The sequence below is a fragment of the Callithrix jacchus genome, chromosome 20 (genome assembly GCF_049354715.1).
Source record: "Callithrix jacchus isolate 240 chromosome 20, calJac240_pri, whole genome shotgun sequence".
NCBI lineage: Eukaryota > Metazoa > Chordata > Mammalia > Primates > Cebidae > Callithrix > Callithrix jacchus.
The window spans coordinates 40,936,454-40,960,677 of NC_133521.1; the positions used below are offsets into that span (position 1 = coordinate 40,936,454).

The window sequence follows — 24,224 nt, forward strand, 5'->3', positions numbered from 1 at the left end:
TCAAATGCAAGAGATTCTTGTAGAAAAGGAGTTGTTCTGTATCTTGACTCTGGTGGTGGATATCAGAACCTGCACATGTAATAAAATTACATAAACTAAAAACACACATATAAATGTGCACGTGCACACACACACACACACACACATATAAGTAAAACTGAGGAAATCTGAATACCAGAATACTATCATTGCCAATATCCTGCTTGTGATACTGTGCTATAGTTTTGTAAGATGGAAAAACACTGGGAAAACTAGAAAAAGAGCACGTCTATATTATTTCTTACATCTACAAGTGAATAAAAACATGATCTCACAAATGCATGTGTATGCTTATTGAGGCACTGTTTACAATAGCAAAGACTTGGAACCAACGCAAGTGCCCATCAATGATGGACTGGATAAAGAAAATGTGGCACATATACACCATGGAATACTATGCAGCCATAAAAGTGGATGAATTCATGTCCTTTACAGGGACATGGATAAAGCTGAAAACCATCATTATCAGCAAACTGACACAAGAACAAAAAACCAAACAGCACATGTTCTCACTTATAAGTGGGTGTTGAACAATGAGAACATATGGACACAGGGAGGGGAACATCACACACTGGAACCTGTTAGGGAGTGGGGGACTACGGGAGGGATAGCAGGGTGTGGGGGTTAGTGGAGGGATAGCATTAGGAGAAATACCTACTATAGATGATGGGGATGGATGCAGGAAACCACCATGGCACATGTATACCTATGTAGCAAACCACATTCTGCACATTTACCCCAGAACTTAAAGTATAATAATAATAAATGATCTCAAAACAAAAAGATTGCCCTTGAGGTTGGAGTGTGCCACTGCAAAAGCGGACCCGTTTGTGCCACTGAAAGAAGGGACCCATCTGGAAGGGCAAAGAATTCTTAGCATTGTTCCAAAGGAGAAACAGGAAGAGGGATTGTAGCTAACCCAAAGTACTAAGTGGACTCTGGGTCCCCAAAAGTATGGCAGCTCCAACCCCAGACAGTAGGACTAATATAGCACTGATGGGGAAATAGCATGTGATGGGAGCCAGAAAAACAGAGGCCAGTTCAATGTTGAACCCCCAGAGTGTGGGCCTGGAGCTGGCACTGTCTACCTTCCTCAGATTGCGTTGGTCCTGGAAATGGGGCGGAGAGGGGTCCATGACCTCAGCCCAATCCACTTCTTGTATGAAGGTTGGAACTGAGGACTCGGCCCCATGTGCCCTATGCTTCTTCATAATACTAACTGAGCTTCAGATTTCTGCAGGCAGCATCAGCAACATGTGAAAGACTTTTCTTAGATGCTTGAGACTGTAAACCCTTACCAGGAACATAAGACTTTGGGATGTTTTTCTGTATTATGCAAAATTTAAGCATACTGGTGGCTGCTGTTTATTTAGTGTTCGCTATGTGGCAGGCGTTTTGCTAAATGCCTTACAAATAGGTATTTTCTTTGAGATGGTTCCTGTTCTTCCATCTTAAAGATGAGGAAATTGGGATTCTGAAAAGGTAACTGAGTACCTTAAACAATCACAGAGCTGATAAGGGTTTGGAATTAGGACTTAAAGTCCTGTCTTCCCGACTTTAAAACCCACACTTGGAAACTCCGCTGTTTTCTAGTTCTCAAAATTTATGAGTGAGATTAAAAGTGAAGCTTCAGGGAAGATGCAGAAATGATAACAGTGATGGTTCCTAAAGTGAAGCTGAGGAGACCAAGTTCTGTCAGGTGCATTGAGACTCCTTTTTTATCCCCATCCTAGAGAACCATAAAGGCTAGCCAAGCTAGCTATGCTCTGTATGCTTCTCTAATACTGATGATGTCCTATGTAGCTAATATTTGTTTCTTTCTCATTAATCATCAGTTCTGAGAGGTTACATCTCTCTTAGAGATCATCTCTTAGAGTTTAACAGCCACCCATAGCTCCCCCTTGGTAATACACTGTGGTCAATTTGTAGTCACTGCCTGAGCAAGCTACAATGTTAAAATTAACTTTATTGATTTCTTTTTTAACTTTGAAATTAGCATATGCCTAGAAAAATCTAAAGAGTATAGCAAATCAAAGAAAAATCACTTCAATAAAACCACTGTTAATATTTTAGCATAATCTTAATAGTATAATGCCTTTATTTTTCAAAGATCACATTATGTATACACTATTTTTAGTCAGAATGTGTACTTGATAACAGGAATACCATTAATGTATTTTTACGTTCTCCAAAGTGTGTCTGCAATGCAGTGTTCCACTTTCTGCAGATACCATCATTTCTTTCATCAATCTCCTCTTAGAACATTGTGTTTATTGTAGCTTTTTCTATTTTTAAGCAATATTGCAATGAGTATAAATGTCACTACACACAAACACATACACACACGTAAATGCACACATACCAGGCTAAATTTATACAAGCAAAATTTTCAAAGTTTGTGATGGGTGTTAACAAATTGCATTTCAGAAAGTTGTTTTAATATGATTGATAATATATGAGAATTCATTTCCTCTTAAGTTTGTCAAACACTATGAACTTTTTCTAATTATTGTAACAATTCTATAAGCAGAAATACATCTCATTTTAATTTTATAATTTTTGTTTTGCTTTTTCATTTTCTTCTTTTGCTAATTGCTGTACTTCCCCAATTGATTTTATCCAACTCTTTATATACTAAAGGTAACAAGCCTCTGTTGTACATGATGCAAATATTTTTCAGTTTTCTGTTTATTTTCATATAATATTTTAGTTGTTGTAAAAGTTGCATTTAAGTAGCTTAATCCATCCATAATTCACACAATAAATTAGGCCTGTAATGCTTGCTTAGAAAGACCTTCCTCTCTCTGTTACATAAATATTCAATGACTTTTTTCCTTCTGATACGTTAATCCATCTGGAGTTCATTAGATTATACTTCAAATTTTTATGTATCAACTCTAATTTTTGAAGAACATCATGTTTGATAAAACACATTTTAACACTTATTTAACAAAATGACTTTAAATCTGTAAACTTCAAAAAAAAAGTATTGCATTTATTTCTATTCATCTGAATTTCACATTGGGAAAGGGAAAAGGACACCAGAGAATAAAATCTCCAGTAATTTTTCTCCTATGGTTTTGTTTTCCAAAGTATTATGTTTCTCATCTTTACACAAAAATCCCCTTAACCCTTATACATATCGTTAATGGATCTGGCATAATTCCATCATCCATGAGTTATATAAATTCTACTTGAACCAATTAAAATTTTCAGCCTGTGTCACCTCTTGAGTCAGAGGATATTCACTAGGTCTTTACTCAAGCTGCTTATATAAAATTATTTTGAATATCTGCATAGATTTCTTTTGCATCATTAAGGTCACTTCAAAAATTAAATATAAGAATCTCCTCAAAGTCTAGTATGGTTGTGAGCATGCATACACATAAGAAAAAAACATGTTTTCATTATGTTTGATGGAAAAAAATTTTCAAGTAAGATTTCAAATTGCAAAGGAAATACTGTAGCTCTAAGTAGAGCGAGCGTTTCAAAGAACACTTGATAATAGTATCAAGATCTTTAATTAATAACCTAACGAGTAGAAAACTTTATCGCCCCTTTGATCGTTTTTAGAAGGAGATATAAACACCACATCCAGTCCATAGAGGGGGGGATTACACACAGTGCTGTGTAAATGAAGGTGGAGGAATGTCACAAAGGGCTTAAAATATCTTTCCCCTGGGAACCCTCCAGGCATTTGTCCATAATGACACTTAACTTGAATAAGTGAAATAAAGCTAAGAAAAATGACTTGAAATGCAGGTTATTGGTGTCAAAGAGAACCCTGGATTACAGTAATAGAAAAGCAATTTCAAAGGGGTGATGGCTGACAGATAGGAATTTAATCTAGGATACTACATCCACATTTGCAAATTTCTAAATAGAAAGCTTTTGGGAGTAAATGATTTCCCCACAGAGCAGGAGTGGTCCTGTGGGGCTGACTGGGTGCCTCTCTCAGATTGCCCAGCCCTCCCCCATCCTTCTGGGAGGCTACCAAGGTGCTGCTCATTTGAAATCTTGACCTGTGGCATGGCCCTGGCTGGTGGTGGTATTGCCCGGAGGACGGCGTGCCAGGGTCACTGTACTCCCCCTAAGGTCTAACAAACCTTTGTTTAGTTTTGCTACATGCTGGGCATTTGTGTGTACATATGCTCATTTCGTTTTTTACTTCTTTAACAGTAAAACTGAGAGTGGTATTCTAAACACCATATGTTGCTGTGGTGCGAACTAAAACCTGGAAAGCTGAAGTTTCTTAGTAAGAGAGGATGACCACATGACCCAGTTTGCCCGGGACAGCTTTGGTTCGTACCTGTTGTCTTGGCTTCATTGTTAATGGTACCTGCTTTTATTCTAAGAAGATTCCAGTTTGGACAATAAATTATGTGGCCATGGTGTTAATGTCCTGTGGCTGCTGTAATAAATTACTGCACAGTGACTCAAAACAATACAAATCTTACCTTGCAGTTCGGTAAGCTTAGAATCCCACATGCGTCGGGGCCAAAATCAAGGTGTCCAAACCTTATCTTGCAGTTTGGTAAGCTTAGAATCCAACATGCATTGGGGCTAAAATCAAGTGTCCGCAGGGCTGCCTTCACTCCCCGAAGCTGTAGGGGAAAATCTGTTTCCTTGCCTTTTCTAGCTTCTAAAGGCCACCCACATTCCTGGCCCCATGGTACCTTTCTCTGTCCTCAAAGCTAGCAATAGCTGGTCAAGTCCTTCTTATAACCCATCACTCTGACCTTCGCTGCTTTCTCCCTCTTGAGAACTCATGAAAACATCAGGCCCAGCCAGATGCTAGATAATTCAGCATAGAGTGTCTCCTCTCTCTCTCTCTCTTGCTCTCGCTCTGTCTCTCTCTCTCCCTGTCTCTCTCTCTCCCCTCTCTCTCTCCTCTCTTCTCTCTTTCTCTCTCCCCTCTCTCTCTCTCCCTGCCTCTTCTCTCTATCTCTCTTCTCTCTTCTCTCTCTCCTCTTTTCTATCTCTCTCTTTCTATCCTCGCTCTCTCTCCTCTCTCTCCTCTCTCTCTTGTTCTCTCTCCCTTTCTCTCTCTCCTCTCTCTTCTCTGTCTCTCTCCTCTCTCTCTCTCCCTTTCTATCCTCTCTCCCTCTTCTCTCTCTTCTCTCTCTCCCTCTCTCTCCTCTCTCTCTCCTCTCTCTCTCCCTCTCTCTCTCTGTCTTTTTCTATCCTGTCTCTCCCTCTCTCTCTCTCTCTTTTTCTCTCTCTCTCTCCCTCTCTCTCTCTGTCTTTTTCTATCCTGTCTCTCCCTCTCTCTCTCTCTCTTTTTCTCTCTCTCTCTTTTTCTATCCTCTCTCTCTCTCTCTCTGAAACAGGGTCTCCCTCTATTACCTACACTGGAGTGCAGTGCTGCAATCACAGCTCATTGCAGCTTCAACCTTCTGAGCCCAAGTGATCCTCCTACCTCAGCCTCCTGAGTAGCTGTGACTGCAGGCATGCACCACAACTCCCAGCTAGTTTAAAAAAAATTCTGTAGACACGGCAGCCTCCCCATGTTGCTCAAGCTGGTCTCAAACTCCTCAGTTCAATCCGTCCTCCTGCCTTGGCCTCCCAAAGTGCCGGCATTGCAGGCATGAGCAACCACACCTGGCCCAATCTCTGTTTTAAAGACAGCTGATCAGCAACCTTAATTCCGCTGGCAATCTTAATTTGGGAGGTGGAAAGAGTATGAGAATTATAGACAGAAACTTAATGAAAATAGTTATCAATCTGTATTTGTTTAAGGCACTAAATTATAGAAAGGATGTCTAGAAAGAGTACTCTTACCCACACATCATATGATCCAATTGTACCATGTGTATATTCTCATCTGAATCTACATCCCAACTCTGAACCAGAATAGCCCATAACAAATAAATTATAAATGAAATAATATATAATTGTATTGAATTATATAATGAACTATATGTTGAATTATATGATAAATTCTATATTGAATTGAATGAAATATTGAATTATAAATGAAATAAATGAGCATACCCAAAGGGATGCACTGATGAATAGCAAAATGTGCTACAAGGTTTTTAATTAAATATGTAAGAACTCAGGTGTAAAAAGCAAGGGCAGTGTAAGTGTCACATTAATAAAATGAGTTAAGATTCTTTCTATTGTTTTCTTTTTATTGCAACAGACACTGTATCCATGGTGGAAAATGCCACTTAAAATAGCTTCCAACCATGCCTAACCTTTAGAGAGCATCTGTTAAAAATAAACAATACAGCTTACTGATACAAAAACCTTTGCTGGCTTATTTCCATGGAATCTCTGCAGAGTTTTTTTTTTTTGTTTAAGCTTTGAACATCTCTGAGATTCTTGAGACTCACTTTCAAACTGCCTTCCAGGAAGATTGTATCAAGTTGAGATTCTGCTAGAATGATCCCTGTGCTCATGTCCCTGCACCCTTGCCATCATCTGCTCTCATCTTTTCTTCATCTGGGGGCAAATGCTGGCATGTTATTTTTCATGTGCATCTCAGGGCCTTGTGTGAGTCAAACACACACATAGTTCCTTTGTCTGAACTTAAGTCATGTTTAGCTGGAGAGATGCCAGTGTTAAGCCTTATACATCCCTGTTTGCAAGCAGTGAGCTTCCAAAGTTCATTTTACATTTCTAGTATCATAGCTATTTTCTATTACAAGATATTTGGGGTCAGGCACGGTGGCTCACGCCTGTAATCCCAGCATTTTCGAAGGCCAAGGTGGGTGGATCACATGAGGTCAGGAGTTTGAGACCAGCCTGGGCAACATAGTGAAACCCTGTCTCTGCTAAAAATACAAAAATTTGCTGGGAGTGGTGGTACATGCCTGTAACCCCAGCTACTTGGGAGGCCAAGATAGGAGAATTGCTTGAACCTGGGAGGCAGAGGTTGCAGTGAGCCAAGATCACACTATTGCACTCCAGCCTGAGTGACACAGTGAGACTCCATATATTTGAAATGAAAGGAATGAGATTCCTTTTTGTTTGTGACTTATAAACTGGTTCCTGTAGAAGTTTCTGAAGAGCTATTCCCAGAGATAACGGCAGCAGCGGCATCTATGCCAAAAAACATTTGAGTGCCCCAGACAGGTAACTTGGAAAGAAAACAATCATTCAGGTGGGAGATACCTGCAAAATAGAAACTGAGTCATATGATGTGAGAGATGTAGCTACTGTATGTCCTTTATTTTGTGGGATTTGAAACTTACAACTGAAAATTCCATGCACAGGCAATCCACTGATCAGATGTTGGACTATGTCATCTCCAAAAACCTCTGCGTGTGTGTGTGTTGCCTTATTTGCATATTTTGCCCAAAGAAGAATCATCAGAGTTAAAGAGGTCATCAAAGTGTTTTCCAAATCATTTCTCTTCAGAATGACTCACAAGTCCATGGACTATGCGTGTCATGCTTTGTTTCTGATTCCATTGATCTAGATTTTGCATGTGTTGCTTGAGTCATCTCATGTTACAAAAACTATTGGCTTTTGAGAGCCAGCTTCTGCATCTTGGCCTTCTCCCAAAATGCCTTGTAGCACGTTTTATTTTTCATCCGTACTTCCCTTTGGGTAAGACCTCAGTGTCAGATTTTGTCGGACTAAATTGTGTCTTTCATGGCTGAAGATGAGAGGATGAGTCAAACGAAGGGCAAGGTGTTAATAGTTCGCCGTGAAGCTGAAGGCTAGCGTGCGTGCACATGCTTTGTAATTTGGTTCATTATGTTCTTGCATTTTTTAAGGGATTCTTTTTCAAAGCATTTTATGTACAGCCAATTCCCATTATTATGGTGAATTAATTGGCTTGAAGAGTCATTGTTTTGCATATTGTGACTTGATTGTTCACATTCCCAGTGGATACCCCCCCCCCACCCAACAGTATGGAAGCAGAATAGAGGAACCCAGGTGCTGGGATGCGACGAAGGGTGGCCAACGGGACCCTAAACCCAAGGCTGAGACTGCTTCCAACTTAGCTTCCCTTCTCGCTCCTGTGGTTTTTCCTCACCTCCTCTTCCATTTCAGGAGTCAAACCCCTTTTCTCCTCCCATCCTCAGGACACAGCAGATCAGGGCTAACAACCTAGTGCCCATCTACCATGCCCCCTTGAAGTAGAGCAAATGTTCAGGCAGTATCTGAGTGTCTCCACCCGTGGATAAAGTATTTTTGCTTTAGACAAATTAGAGGTGATTTGCATCCTGTCTCCCTTGCCATACTCTTCACTGTTGACGCTTGAGAATTAAATTTATGAGAACACCTTTTTTTCTTTTCAGAAAGTCTGTAGCATCCCAGAAGGAACTATGTTGTAGCTGGGCCGATACAATAATATTTCCAAACCTTTAGTTTGCGGCAGGATGCTACAAAGGTGTTGGAAATAATGCTCGGTGCCGCAAAGGAAAATCAGCACTGAGACAAAGGATTTTTCAGCGATGCTATTTTTACTTCCTGGGCTGCAGGAAGGGGACCCTCACTAGCCATCATGCCACGAGAGTACAATGAACAAAGGAAAGCACATAAATGTATCCCTTATGCATCTGGGGTCGTTCTTACTGCAGTGTCTGATCTCCGTTGGCTGGAGCCAGACGTTACAATTTAAACTAAAACCCATTTGGCAAACAGTGTAAAACTTTTCTAAACAGCTAAAAGCAATGGAGAGCTGGGACATGCCTATGAGCACATCCAGCACAGATATCTTGGTTAAAGTACAAGGACATAGAATGTACCACGTGCCTGTAAGCATGGCGTGTCTAACAGCTACATAGGATAGGGCTTAATACAGTTATTAGCACACTGATTCTTTCACAAGAAAAGAAACTTTAAAAAGGAATCTTTCTTCTTCCCACAATAATATACAGAGGCTCATTCTGAGGTTTAATGTCTAGTTTCATGTGTATTAAATAAAATATATACGAGACTCATTAAGCTCCTCAATTCACGGATGATTTTGCCACAGATGAGGCAAGAGTAAAAAATAGCAATCAATGTAAAGCAAAGCTCCTAAGTAAACAGCTTAGTAAAGAGACTAAAACAAAAATAATGTAAGGAGTCAATGCAAAAACATTCAACCAGTGTGAGCATAGTGAGGGGAGCGCGAACGCAGTCAGACCTATGTTTTAATCAGCCTGTTGGTAAACCAGCTTTGGCACCATGGACCAGTTATTTAAATTTCTGTGCTGCGATGGGTATTTCTTCAGATTATTTTGAGCCAAATGAGATAATGCACAAAAGACCAGACCCATATTGGACACCAAATAAATATTAGTCCCCTTCTTATTTAAAAAAAAAAAAACAAGTAATCAGTTTAATGTACTTCGATGTTGTTTACCACTGGAATTCTTGTTCATCAATTAAGATTACAGAGTCTAGCAGCCTGCAGTCCACGGAGTCAGACCAACTGTCAGTTCTAATATGCCAGGGACAGAGAGAAAGGACAGATGGTCAGAGCTCAGGCCAAAACTGTGGACTCCAGTCTCTTAAAGAGGTATTGCCTCTTCCAAAGAGGGCTCTCTGCAATTAATATCATATCAGGTGCCTGTTTTACACCAGTCATTGGGTCCAGGGTTTAGAGTTTGCTAATGAGCTCCTGACCTCATGGGGCCAGACAGAGACCTGGACGTAAATTGAATCATCACACCAATAGGTAATGTTAAATGCGTGCTCTGAATGAAGAGACCCCCTAAACAGGCTTTGTGGGAGCAACAAGGCTGTTTATTCACCCGGGTGCAAGTGGGCTGAGTCCAAAAACAGAGTCAGCGCGGGGAAGTGGGGTAAGGGTTTGTTTTATAGGTTTGGGGTAGGTAGTGGAAAGTTACAGAAGTTACAGTTTAGGGCATCTTTTGCAAGCTGGGAGGGAGTCATAGGATCTGGAGTCACGAGGTTGACCAAGGTCCATTACAAAGTCCAATTGTCTTACCAGCTGAGGCAGGAATAAGGAACAGTGGAAGAATGTCTCAAGTTAATTAGGCACCTCAGGGGTTGATCATCCTTCCCCTTTTCATGGTCTTCCAGTTTCTTTAGATTTTCTAGTTCCCGGAGGCCATCCATAGGGGTACGTGCAGGTCACGGGGGTCGCCATGACTCAACTTAGGGTATGGCCTGTGGTGCACCCAGTTCAAAGAACCTTGCAGGCAATAACATATGTGAAGTGTTACAAAGGAAGGGAACTGATGCCATGGGAGTGTAGGCCAAGGACACCCTAGCTGGTCTGGAGGAGTAAGAAAGGATCTTCTTGATACTTGGGCTGAGATCTGAAGGATGAATAGGGGCAGCAAGGCGGTATGGGTAGGAAACTCATGCTTGGTAGGGGGGTTGTATGTAAAAACACCTGTGGGAAAGCGTGTGATGAGTTGGAAGAACTGAAAAAAGATGATGAGTGTACCTGGTCAATAAGGAACAAGTGGGATTTCTTCTAAATGAAATGAGTTTGAGGAAGTGAGCTAGAGCCAGGTTATAGAAAGACTTGTCAAAGCAAAGGCATTTGCTATTTTTCCTACGAGTGATAAGAATCCATGGAAAGGTGTCTAATATAGGGTGACATAAAGAAATAAAAATTGACGAAGACACCGTGGAAGCCCTATAGAAAGGTATCCAATATAGAATTCAATCCAAGAATCCAAGGTATCCAATATAGAAAGGTATCCAATATAGAGTGACATAAATAAATAAAAATTGACAGAGACACCCTGGAAGCCCTATAGAAAACAGGCCATGGCAGGCAACCATGAGTGGGCAGGAAACACACAAGGTGGCTCGCCCAGTGGCCATGGTGAGAAGTGACAGAAGCTCATCTCTAGGAGTAATGAGGGGGATGGAGAGAAGAGGGGGCATTCAGGAAGGGAAACAATTGATGTGGGCAGGATATGTTCATAGAATGGCTGGGGATAGAAGAGAAGGTTTCATCTGAGGAAGAGAATGACTTGTGAGTTTCTTCCTTGATCCCTGGGGGAGGGGCCATCCCCTGGACAATATCTGGAATGTACTTATCATACTTTCTGGTTGCTCAAAAATTCTTGCCTCCAATCATGTCAATAATACTTTAATTAAGTTGTTATAACTGTAAAATAGTTTTGCCTTCTCTAGGAAAGGATGCAGCTGGCCTCCTAAAAACTGGGGAGTAATATTTGGGTTCAAACTCAGCACCAGCTTGGTATCAGACGCTTTTGTGTGTTGCTTTACTAAGATGCACCAAGATCCTGTGAACTCTACATGATAGGCTCTTTTTCTTTTAATTTACTTATTTTATGACACTTTAAGTTCTTGGATACATTTGTAGAACGTGCAGGTTTGTTACATAGGTATACATGTGCCATGGTGTCAACCCATCGTCTACATTAGGTATTTCTCCTAATGCCGTCCCTCCCCTAGCCCCCGACCCTGGCCCTGGTGTGTGATGTTCCCCAGCCTGTGACGATTCCTCAAGGATCTAGAACCAAAAATACCATTTGACCCAGCAATCCCATTACTGGGTATATATCCAAAAGATTATAAACCATTCTAGTATAAAGCCACATGTACACGTATGTTTACTGCAGCACTGTTCCTAAGAGCAAAGAGTTGGAACTAACCCAAATGCCCATCAATAATAGACTGGCTAAAGAAAATGCAGCACATATACACCATGGAATACTATGCATCCATAAAAAGGGATGAGTTCATATCCTTTGCAGGTACATGGATGAAGCTGGAAACCATCATTCTCAGCAGATTAACAAAGGAACAGAAAACCAAACACCACACGTTCTGACTCATAAGTGGGAGTTGAGCCAAGATAGGCTCTTATCGATAACACAAAAACCAAGATACAGAGGTACCTTCCTTGCTCGGAGCAAATCTGCTGTGTCAGCGGGATTTAATATCAGGCCTCCTTAATGCAGGTTGAGTGCTCTTTCCGCAGCTCCTTAAAACCCTCCACTAGGCTTTGGCAAATGTCCTTCACCTCCATCGACCCTCCCCTCCACCATGCCCACCAATGCTGGTAGCATCTGGATCTCCCTTTCATCATCGACTAAGCTTTCCAAAGTGTGGGCAGGAAACCACCAGCACTGGAATCTCTCCAATTGCTGGTTTAAACATAAATTTCTAAAGAATCTAAATTTTTACCCAGTTCCCTGGATGACACTTAGGCTCCATAAATGATAAAGCTGAATGAGTGACCCCCACCCCTAGGATTTTTCTTCTCAATGGAGGAGAATAACTCTGTTGGGGTCCAATAATCACACCAAGGCTAAGGCAATGCAGAGCCCTCAATACTCGTCAACATTCTCTGTGAGCTTTCCCGTCTCTGGGACCTCTGCATTTTACCGTGTTTTCTGCAGTGTTTCACTTTTCAATTAGTAAGCAATTAGTAAGCCCTTCTTGCTTTTTTTGTATTTGACAGCATCTCAAAAAAGTGATCAGAAAAAAAATATGACTTTTAAGCATTAAGCATGCACAGTTGAAGATGAAAAGATTGGAAAAAATTGACGTTTGTGGGAAATGTAGGTGCATGTGTATACTTGTGAATGTGCTATGTCTGCGGTATGTGTAAATATGTCTGCTTGTGTGTGTGTGTGTGTGTGTGCACTTCTCCAGATAGACCTGCAGACAACATCTGTCTTCCTGGCCTGTGTACTTGGGGGTGATGAATGAATTCAACATCCACACAGTGAAATTCCTAGCAGGTGGCAAGATTCCGTCTCCTATTTGGAGCTTATTTATTTTCCTACAGCTGAACCTGGGAATACAATTCCCAGATTCCACAAGACCCTTGGATTTCTATCTCCAACCCCTGTGTCTCAGCACAGCATCACTCAAACAGTAATGTGCACCAGAATTCCCCAGAAACGGTGTTAAAATGCATGGGTTTAATCTGTAGGTTCTAGGCAGGACTGAGGAACCTGCATTTCTAACCAGCTCCTGGGGGGGTGCCAGTGCTGCTGGCTTGAAGACTGACCTTTGAATAGCAAGGTACTAGAACACAGAGCACAGACATTGGTCAGATGTGTAATTGCGTGGAGTTCAGGCTACCTACTATGGAATTAGTTATTAAATCCTGCAATGTTGGACAACTGTTTCTAGCTGTAACTTATTGAATGCCCCTCTAGTCTGGCTCCACAGTGGACATTTTTTTATATCATACCGTATTATTCGCAAGCAGGTCAACCATTGAATCTAAGAATAGAAATCCTCATGTCTGAAAGGGTGGTCTTGAAATAGGCAGTGAGGGGCTGGATGGTTTCCATTTCCTTTGAGCAAGTATTTCATTACCTTCTGCCATGGCTACCTGTTTATTTTTCTCACAGTAGGTTTCTACCAAGTGGCATCTCACTTCCAACATAAAGAACAAATATCAGAATGCCTCCCTTTGAATGCATTTGAGCTTGTTTTGTTTTTAGAGCCCAAACATAGCCACTTGAATCTATCATGTAATTCAAAGGGAACAAGCATTGTTCCAGTCTTTTCAAACTAAGGATTTGTGTGCTTTGGGTATTTAAATTAGGAAGAAAGAAGGCAGGCAAGCACGTTACTGAACATTTATTCTCTGATACTGGAGGACGTGCTGGAATTTAAGAGCCTGACTTCAGAAAGTTTGGCATTTGCTAACTGTGGGTCTGACCTTCATATGAGAACAGTGAGGAAAACTCATGGGAATGTCAGGTTTTGTTACAGTATGTGATTAGGTGGGTAGGGCTGTATTGACTAACAGTTTCCTCATGCATATGCATGTGCTTAATTTTCATCCACATCATTAATAAGATTATTTTAAAATTAGGCACACCTCTCCATCAAACACATACATTTCCTATTTTATATATATATAATTTTTTTTTTTGAGACAGAGTTTCACTCTTGTTACCCAGGCTGGAGTGCAATGGCGCGATCTCGGCTCACTGCAACTTCCACCTCCTAGATTCAGGCAATTCTCCTGCCTCAGCCTCCTGAGTAGCTGGGATTACAGGCACGCACCACCATGCCCAGCTAATTTTTTGTATTTTTAGTAGAGACGGGGTTTCACCATGTTGACCAGGATGGTCTCGATCTCTTGACCTCGTGATCCACCTGCCTCAGCCTCCCAAAGTGCTGGGATTACAGGCGTGAGCCACCGTGCCCGGCATTTCTATTATGTATTTTATTTGGTCTGCTATGATTCCGTCTGTTGGGGACAAGCATGATATACTTCTTTCCCATTTCCGCCTTACCAGCGACTTATAGAAACAAAATGTCTTCATTCTTCACTTGGTTTGGGTTGTTCTATTCAAAGAGTCTTGCATGGACGTAAGCCTTAACCTACTTTATTTGGAGTTGAGTGGAACCTTAATTTTTTGACTTGATCTTATACCATTCCCCACCATCAAATTAGTTCCAACCTCATTCCTATCTTAGAGTCCTTGCATTGCTATTTCTGCTGTCTAGAAATCATTTTCCATGTATTTTTCTTTGCTATCTCTTTCCACTTTCTTGTCATTTAAGTCTCAGCTGAAATATTCCCTCAGCAATAAGGTTTTTCCCTGCATTTATCTCAAATAGGTGCCCCCTGCCCCCCCACACACACACAGTCACTCACTCACTCTTTCTCAGTCATATTCTAGCCCAGTACTGTGTCTCTGCAGTGATGGAGATGTTTTGCATCCATGTCGTCTAATATGGTAGCTACTACCCACATATGGCTACTGAGCACTCAGAACATTCCTAGTTTGACTGGAGTACTGAGTTTTTTTATTTTAGTAAATGTAAATTGCAATAGCCACATGTGGCTAGCAGCTACAGTATTGGATAAGGAAGCTTTCGTGTTCAAACCTGTCTCGTATCCTTCACAGCCCTCATCTGTGACTGAAATTATATTGTTCATATCTTTTTCTCTTGTTTATTTATCTCGGTCTCTCCACGATGGGGTATCTTTTCTGCTAACTGCTGGATACCCAATGTTCAGTATGATGGCTGACATGTAGTGGGTCCTCAAATAATCTGTATTAAATTAACATTAAAGAAATGAAAAAGAAAGAAAGAACAGAAAAGAAAAGAAAAAAGAGAAAATGGCACTTAACCGTGCTTTGCTGTTTTTAGAGACCATTCCAAACTCTTGGCTTCTGTTGATATTATTGTCCTCTGAAAAGTATGAGTCAAACTCTGAATAGCTTCGTATCATAAAATACCATTGGCTTTTCTGTTTGCATAATTGGTATTCTGAGATTCAGCTCCACACTTTGTATTCATCTTAATCAATGGTGTCCCCTTAGTTTCCTTCTTTCCATTGTGTTAAGATGGATCTTGTTGTCTGCCCTTCCCAGTTTCAGCATATTTGAATATTTGGCAAATGTGAGCTCCGATTCTCTATCCTACTTGTAGCTTGTGATCCTGGCCAGGTCTTGCAGAATGCAGAATCTTAGGATTCAGATCCAAGATGTTTGGTGTCTTTATGCATAGTTTTCTTTTTTGCAGGGTGTTGGGGGGTTCAGTTAAAGTCAAGTCCTTGGCTATTTTGGGAAGATGAAAAACCAGACCTATGTTATTACATAAAATTGCCCCAAAGCTTTATTTTGATTGATTTCCTTTGTTAGCAGTATTCTCATAATAGCTTTAAAAAAACATAAAAGTATAAAATTTAACTCTCTATGAGATCTCCTTTGCGAACAGATATTAGAAGGCTCTCTGCACTGAATTTTTTCTAATTATTTGCATTATTTTATCTGCCCGGCAATCAAGTGTGTATGTCTGCATTTGAACTTGGTAGTAAAAGGATGAAGTAATAGTAAAGAAATAATAATATCTACCCACACATACCTGGCTTCGTTCTGCTCACTGCCTCCAAATTCTGTCCATATTTGTGTGTTATACATGCATTATATACTTGTTATTTTGTATAATTTTACTCAATCTTCTAAGATCAACAAGGTTTAAAAACTATTGCATTGTAATGTGTTGTTACACAAACATTAACTCAACTAATTCCCTTCCACTGGACATTAAGGCAGATGCCAGTGTAATTTTATTATTAGAAATAGCAATGTGGCCAGTTGTGGTGGCTCATGCATATAATCCCAGCATTTTCGGAGGCCGAGGTGGGCAGACACCTGAGGTCAGGACGTTGAGACCAGTCTGACCAACATGATGAAACCCTGTCTCTGCTAAATATAAAAAATTAGCTGCTCATGGTGATGTATGCCTGTTATCTCAGCTACTTGGGAGGCTGAGGCAGGAGAATCGCTTGAACCTGAGAGGTGGAGGTTGCAGTGAGCTGAGATCATGCCATGATACTCCAGACTGGGCAATAAGAGCCAAACTCCATCTAGAAAAACAAAAAAATAGAAAGAACAATGCAGTGAATAGTTCCAAATATGTAGTGCAAACTTACATTGGATCAGGAGTGGTATAAAAATAGAACAAAGCACAAGTCTTTCATGATTTCTGTTGAATTTTGCCAGGCTTTTAAAAGGATTACACTGGTCTACAATATCATCAGGTGGGATGGGACTGTACTGATTTATAACAAGACTGTTTGTCTTTCATTTTCCTAATTTGAACTACTTTTGACAATAGTATTGATAATAACTAGCAACAATAGCAGCGGTTAATATTCTTGAGATATATGACAGGTCTCATATTAAGTGCTTTAGAAATACTGTTTATAGTAGTTAAAAATGTGAGCCCTGGAGGCAGACTTCCCAAGGCCAATCTGGACTCCACCACTTAGCCTCTATTTACTTTCATTCTCTCCTCTGTAAAAGGATCCAGAAGGTTTATTATGAGAAGCAAGTGAGTTAATATAGTATAGATCCTAAGTAAGCACTGGATAAGTGTTTGTTTTTATTCCTAATAAGTGTTTTTATTAACCCCATTTATAGATGAGAAAACTGAGTTCCGGTGTCTTGCTCAAGGTCACACAGATAGGAAAGAGTTGTACTAGGTTCCAAATGCAGATGCCCTTTTCTCACCAAAATATTCCTATGCAGCGACCACCACTTATATCCCAGAAGTATTACTGTTATGGCTGAGTTAAATCAAGGCTGAATTAAGGACAGAAAATTAACACATAAGGTCCCTGTGATTCACTGGAAATGCCATGGCATAATTCTTTGTTTCCAAAACAAACCAAAAAAGCTGTTGGTTTTTTTTTTTTTTAATGCTGCCTTCTTCATAGAGGTCTGAAAGTAGTTCGCTATGGAAGTGATTCGTGGGTTTTGAAATCCTCCGAGATTGTAAAGAACCTGGTGGGCAGGAATCCCAAGGTGCCTTTCGGGGTCCCTGAAAATTCTGAGTTCCTAGCCTGAGGAAATACTGCCCCTACAAATACTGACCTGACTTTCTCCTAAAAAATTGCCATAAACACTTTGGTTATCTCTTAATGTACTTGGTTCATAACTGCTTAGTACATGATTTTTATTGGCATAACATTATTTTTCAGCATAATGAGATTGGGAATACAGAAATGATATAAGCCTAATTTCTTGGCTATGGCTGTTTATGTTTTGGGATTTTTGTTTTGTTTTTAACTTTCTTTGCAGATTTGATGAATTAATTGTAAATTTATTCTGGAGTGTTTCATTTCTATTCTGGTCCCAGTGACTATCCATTGAGACCACAGTTTCAATATTGCCAAGGGCTCATAAAATTGCTGATGTAACCTACTTTCTCTAGAGAACCTTATTTCAATTTTCCTCATGAATTAATATCTCCTTTCTCCCCCGATCTCTTTGTTTAAATAGCTATTTGTGGAGACCACTGATGCCAATGGCAAAACCCTCGAGGGGCCGGTGCCTCTGGAAGTCATCGTGATTGATCAGAATGACAACAGACCGATCTTTCGGGAAGGCCCCTACATTGGCCACGTCATGGAAGGGTCACCCACAGGTATGTCATGGCGATTCACCTTTAGCATAATGGCTCGGAAAGAGGGACACTATGACCTTTGTGGATTCTAGGGACTGTTGTGTGGCTATTCTGACTTGTCAGCTTGTATCAACGTTGACATGTTACTTTCCTGCCTAGAAGCCAGGTTGGAAAGCTAAAGTACAAAGCTTGACCGAGGTGTTGCAAGCTATGAAAATCTCTTTCATTGTCTCTGAAGCTGATCCTCCAAGAATGACTGCCATCTAAGTCTCTAAGGCATGGCTGATCTTGGGCACCATGTAAATATCCAGCTTACCTTTGTGAAGGTCCAAGGGGGAACTTTGTGCTATAGCAGGGCTTTGAGGAGAATTGGGTCCTCATTACAAACTCCTCAGTTATTTCTTTTCATAGTGGCCTTTTAATAAGAGCTATTTTAGTAAAATAGGTTGGACTTTTTCCCTTCCCTTAGAAGATATGCATGAAGAAAGCTTTTGTCTTCAGTCAGAGGACCAAAAGGAAGATGTTTGATATCTCTTTCCGGAAATGCATGTACCTGCCATTATAGAAGTCACTCAAGGTTACCATAGAGCTCCTGCTATCTTTCCCCATGTTTAACCTTTCTACCAGGGAAGGTTCTAGAATTTAGAGCTTCCTTTTTTGGCCCGATGCGTACTAATTAAAGTATTTCATAGCCATCAGCGGAAATCACTCCTGCATACAATGCTTGAGAAAATGAAGAATAAAGCAGGAATATTCCTATTCGGCTGGACTTGGAATTTCTGCCCTAAAATACACTTGAGTGAAAAAAACATCGTATTAGGAGTGTCATGTTGCTGTGCCTAGATGATGTCCAAATAAGAAAAATAGTGATTCGTCAGACCAGACAGGGGATGAGAGCTGCTTTGACTATTTTTTCCCCCTTTGCTGAATTGATAGGATGTATCAGTGACATGTAGATACACGAGGCTCTGGAAATGTTGCCATGGTAACCTTCCCAGACAACCAGGTGAATAATTGTATGCAAGATGGCTAAAACCTCCCATCAGTTTCAAGGAACTGGGTCTTTATTGCACCGCACCAAATCCTCCAAGGGCAAGAGCAACCCTCCTCCTTCCCAGCTTTGAATATACTCTGTAAAAGTGAGAGTGAATTCACTGCGTGTGTGCCAGAGGGTATTTGGGGAAGTGTTGGAGGCAGAGGAGCAATGATAGGTCTAGAGAAAAGGAGAGAGGGCAGGTGAAGGGAGGTCAGGCCACTCACTTTAGGGCAGTCCATGTGGCCACTCTCTGTGAGTGGCTTTTGATGGAAAGATGGCTTCTGGTGAGAGACACCCTAGAATTTGGGTTTGATGTTTACAGAAATCTTCTTAAACAAGCTGATGTGTAGAACACGTTAGGAAAACCAATGAGGAAGGCGACTGAAGAGGCCAAAGTTTGAGCAGAACAGAAAAATGATTCCCAGTTGCTGTCTGTGGTACCCAGGCCCCGTGAGTGAGTGACTAGAATTCAGATGGGCTGGAGAAGTGTTCTAAACGTAGATGACAGTGGTCACATTCAGTGTGGCTATGGGCTCTCACGTCTTTGTATATTGTGTGAGCTCACACGTCTTTGTATATTGTGTTTGTATATGATTAGATGATATCCAATTTTCCTCCCACTGTGCACGTCCTTAAAGTTTAGAAAAGAGTTTCAGATTTTATTGCTGTATATACATGTAATATTTTTTGAAGAAAGATAGAATTCTTTATGCACACTGCATTTCTTAAATCGCAAAGTTATTCAGTTAAGGACAGACACTTCTGCAGCAAAACTATAAGCCACCTCAAATGTCTGTTTATGATTGGTATTATCCTATAAAAAATACATACTCAGGTGTCTGTATGGATTCATTGTATTCTTTTTCAGCACCCTCTGGGTTGGACTATAGAGTAGGAATTGAAATAGAATCAGTCAGATTTGGGATCAAGAATGTGAAAATGTTACAAAAAAGTTTCAAAAAAAAAGTCACTTAGGTTACTTAGCACCCTGTAAGAGAGTTGCAGCATCCGTGAAGACAGTGGGAATCTGAGGAAGAAGATGGTGTTCTCTTTCCAATGTCTTCTTCAACTTAAATCATTGACGAGTAGTAACAACAAACCCTGACTGGCTATAAAAATGATTATCTTGGCCAGGCGCGGTGGCTTACGCCTGTAATCCCAGCACTTTCGGAGGCCAATGTGGGTGGATCACCTGAGTTCAGGAGTTTAAGACCAGCCTGACCGACATGGAGAAACCCTATCTCTACTAAAAATACAAAATTAGCCGGGTGCACCGGTGCATGCCTGTAATCCTAGCTACTCAGGAGGCTGAGGCACAAGAATTGGTTGAACCTGGGAGGCTTGTAATCTCAGCAGTTAGGGAGGTTGCAGTGAGCTGAGACCGTGCCACTGGACTCCAGCCTGGGCAACAAGAGCAAAACTCCACCTAAATAAAATAAAATAAATGTTTTTTCTGTTTCCATCATGCTCTGCTCATCTGTGGCTTGTAGGATCCCATGTGCTACAGAAAGTATTTGGAACCCACTGGGAGCGAGGGTGTGGGTCGGGGGCTGACTCTGGAAAATGTTGCATGACTTTTCCTGGTTCTCACAAATAAAAGATGGGGGTCGCTGCTTGGGAGTCAACCTGCATAACTCACCTTCAAATCTTGGGCTCCTTCAATAGTCCCACCAAATTCATGATGGAAACAGCCATTGTGTATCACGGCACTGAGTTGAGCACTCACTGTGTGCCAGGAGCCATACATGTGCATCATTTCATCCACTATCCCACCTCCTGCCCTGAGAGGTAGACAGCACTATCCCCATCTTGCAGATGAGAAAACTCAACATCAAAGAGGCTTAGGAACTTGCCAAAGTTACATGGCTAGGGGAAGAGACAGTTAGTGTCTGTGTCTCTGGCTCCAAACTTTGGCGAATGGTTGCTTACTCAATTGATAAGAGGCTGCCACTTCTGCCTCAGTTCTCTGCAGATTGTGACCAGATCTGCACTGTCATCCTGCTCAAAGGACTAGTCCACTTCTGTCCACAGTAGCCTACATTTGTTCTTAGGCCTTGTGTGAACTATAAGAAACCCAAGAGCTGGCTGGGCGCGGTGGCTCACGCCTGTAATCCCAGCACTTTGGTAGATCACAAGGTCAGGAGTTCAAGATCAGCCTGGCCAACATGGTGAAATGCCATCTCTACTAAAGATACAAAAATTAGCTGGCCATGGTGATGTGCGCCTGTAATCCCAGCTTCTCAGGAGGCTGAGGCAGGGGAATTGCTTGAACTCAGGAGGCAGAGGTTGCAGTGAGCCAAGATCAGGCCACTGCACTGCAGCCTGGGTGACAGAGCAAGACTCTATCTCAGAAAGAAAAGTGGGGGGACCCAAAGCCACCTGGCCCATTGGGTCTGCTCTCCTGCTTCTGTGTTTTGTACCATAGAGTCTTTGCAGGCCCAGCTGGGGGAAGTATTTGTGCATTTCTATCAGATGAACTGATTTAGAGCCTGACAGAAAATGACTAGTTCTTCTGACAAAATAGCCGGGTCATTGAGTCACCTCTAGGGTTCAATAGGGTTGAATGCTGAGGCCCTTATCATCACTCACATCACTTTTTTCTGAGTCCACATAACCGAAGACAGCTTCATGGGCATAGCTTTTGCAGCCTCACACAGCCCAGTGCACAGAAGGGTTCCATGCTCAGAAAGGCCTGCGGCTTAGTTTCATGTTCTGCTGTCACCATCTTGAAATTCTTAATAATTGTTGAACAAGGAGTCTGCATTTTCATTTTACACTGAGCCCCACTAATTATGTGGCTGTTCCTGCTCACAGCATTGTAGCCGAGAGCTGTGTTGGATGCTCTGCTCAGCTATTTAACACGGTGAGACTTCGGACAAGTTACTGAACCTTCTAGAAGCCCCTGCAAATGGGGATAAAATAAAACAGTACCTACCTTAGAGAAGTATATGTGAGGATTCAGTGAGACAGTATGCTTCACCGAGTGCTCTGAAAATCACACATGTGTAAGGAATGCCTTTGTACTGTGAACACTGCGATTATTATTTTTATTCGGGCAGTGTACCCTTTAGCAAAAGTAAAGCAAAAAGACACATGAGTTGTATGAAGAGAAATTCATCTTCCAACAAACCACACATCGTTGTTGCGTCCCTGTGTGTTCGAATGCCCTCAGCAGCAATCTATCACAAAGGAAGGTCACCCATGTTTATCTGTATGTGCAGACAGGACACCATTCTGGGCGGCTCAGCGCTAAACTCCAGGGTATTGTTTTGGTGAATCATTCCTGGATGAAGGAAGATCAACAGAAAATAATGGACTTTGACTTTGCAGATCACGAGCTGTTCCTTTTGCAGAGCCACAGGCATTGATTTATGAGGCCCAAGCCAAGGCGCTGGCTGCTCCATGGGGACGACCAGATCTCTGTGTGAGTCTGGTGCTTTCTGATGCCCAGGACATGGTGTTTAGGAGTAGGTGTTCATGAGTAGGGAGTAGAGGGTTAGAGCTCTTGAAATTCCTGGAGGGCACTAATTCCAAGGCCCCATCATGCCTTGTTGACATCAATTCACGGGTTTTGCTCCCTGGAGTTTCCTGGGCACCTTTGAGAAAGGCTGACCATGAGGGATGGCATGTCAGGCTCCCTGAGAAGCAGGCCTGAGATGAAGATTGAGGCATGTGGTTTACCTGAGAGGTGCAGGGACAGATACAAGGTAAGGAGAGGTATAGAAAAGGAAGTCAGACAACTTGAGGTGCATTATTAAGCCAGCTCCCAGAGTGACCAATTGCAGTGTTATCCTTTTGGGGGGGCTCTAGGAAATGATGTTAAACACATACATTACAGTTCACCCAGCTGAGGAGCAGGTAGCTGGGATATCTGCTCCCCCAGTCCTGATGATGAGACATTGGTTCAAAGCTGTCTGCAAGGAGGGCTTTAATTTCCAGGCTTGTGCAGCCAGCCATGCACAGGGGCAACCTGGGATCCATCAGCTTGAATATCCTGTCCTCTTGAGGCCTTGGCCTTCCAACAAGATCAGGAGCTGGCTATAGGTTGTGTTCTTCCTCCTGGCTTTTAGCCACCTCAAATGGCAGCCAGAGCAGCTCGGAGAATGGCAGCCCCCACCCTGGACAGGTGGGGCAGCTTTGAGAAAGATAGGTGGTGAGTGGTCATGGAAGGAAAGAATTAGCTCCCACACTGCATGGCTGAGAAAGACGAATGTGGCATTCACATAGAGGTGCACATTCTGCGACATGAAAGATGCACATTGTCTCATCCTTCTTGAGGTTGTTGAAGACAAGCAGAGATTAGCAGTTGCGTCCTCATTGTCTAACTTCTGAAAGCCCAGCCACTTTCCCTCCCTCGCTGTTCTCTCTTGCTCCCTTTAATTTTCTCCAGTAAGCGTATCAAGCATCTACTCTGCACTGGTGCTATTCTAAGCTCTAAATGTGCAGCTGTGGACCTGCCAGGTGCTGCTTGTTCCCTCTTGGTGTTCATAGCTGGGGAGGGAGGACAACAACAAATAAATAAGAAAGAAAATTGTGGCAAGTGCTACAACATGGCTGTGCAGGATGCTCATCTCAGGGGGCCCAAACCTAGTCTTGTAGTGAGCGGAGGCCCCTCTGAAGAGATGATGTAGGGAGTTTTTATCTTTTATTTTTCCTCTGGGATCCACCTGAGTTTCTTTTCAAGATACAGTTCCTTTAATTTTTAAACACATTCAACCATTCCAGACATAAGAAAAAAACAGCTGATCAAGTGGCCTTTGGGACCAGTGGCTATCCTGAGAGCTCAGCTTTGCTTGGAAGTTGCTATTCTCCAAACAGCTTGAGCTAAATAAAGATGGCTAGGATATTTGATAGTTGTTATTTGACACCCAGCTCAGCAGACAGTCTTCAGATTGTTGCTATGGCCTGGTAGTAAATTCCCTTTTCTGGTTACCTCTTCACTTGTTTCAGTAACTGTGATGTGACTTTTCAATCCACCAATCGTCAGGTTTTCTTTTGCTGGCATTTTCAGACTTTCACGCTGTAGGCTTCTCCATTCTCAACTTCCCCAATCAATGCTGTGTGTTTCTGGATTATCAGGCATGTGACTATTTCATCTTTATTCTTAGGTAGATATATTTCACAAAATAAAGCAATTCTGTTCTTTTCAAGTGAAAGAAAATGCAGTGACTCCCAGTCCCATCATCCAGCGATAACCACATTTGATATTTTAGTGAGCACGGTTCTGGGGCTCTCTCCGGGCGTGTCTACACAGAGAGGAGCAGGTGCACAGGTTTACAGAATGGGAGCGCTATGCGCTTTTCTGTAAATCTCTCTCTTCACTCCTCAGCGTCCTATGGACGTTTTTGTAAATCAGTAACCA

At 41.7% G+C, this 24,224-nt stretch overlaps 1 protein-coding gene across 3 annotated transcripts in view; it reads left to right on the forward strand.

Moving 5' to 3' along the window:
* CDH13 (cadherin 13) overlaps nucleotides 1–24,224 on the forward strand; it is a 1,362,211-nt gene that overhangs the window by 862,081 nt on the left and 475,906 nt on the right. For all 3 annotated transcript variants that reach the window (XM_078357844.1, XM_078357843.1, XM_008986283.5), the window contains one exon: nucleotides 17,703–17,847. In XM_078357844.1, coding sequence (XP_078213970.1) covers nucleotides 17,703–17,847 — 145 coding nt within the window. The remainder of the gene's footprint in view (nucleotides 1–17,702; nucleotides 17,848–24,224) is intronic.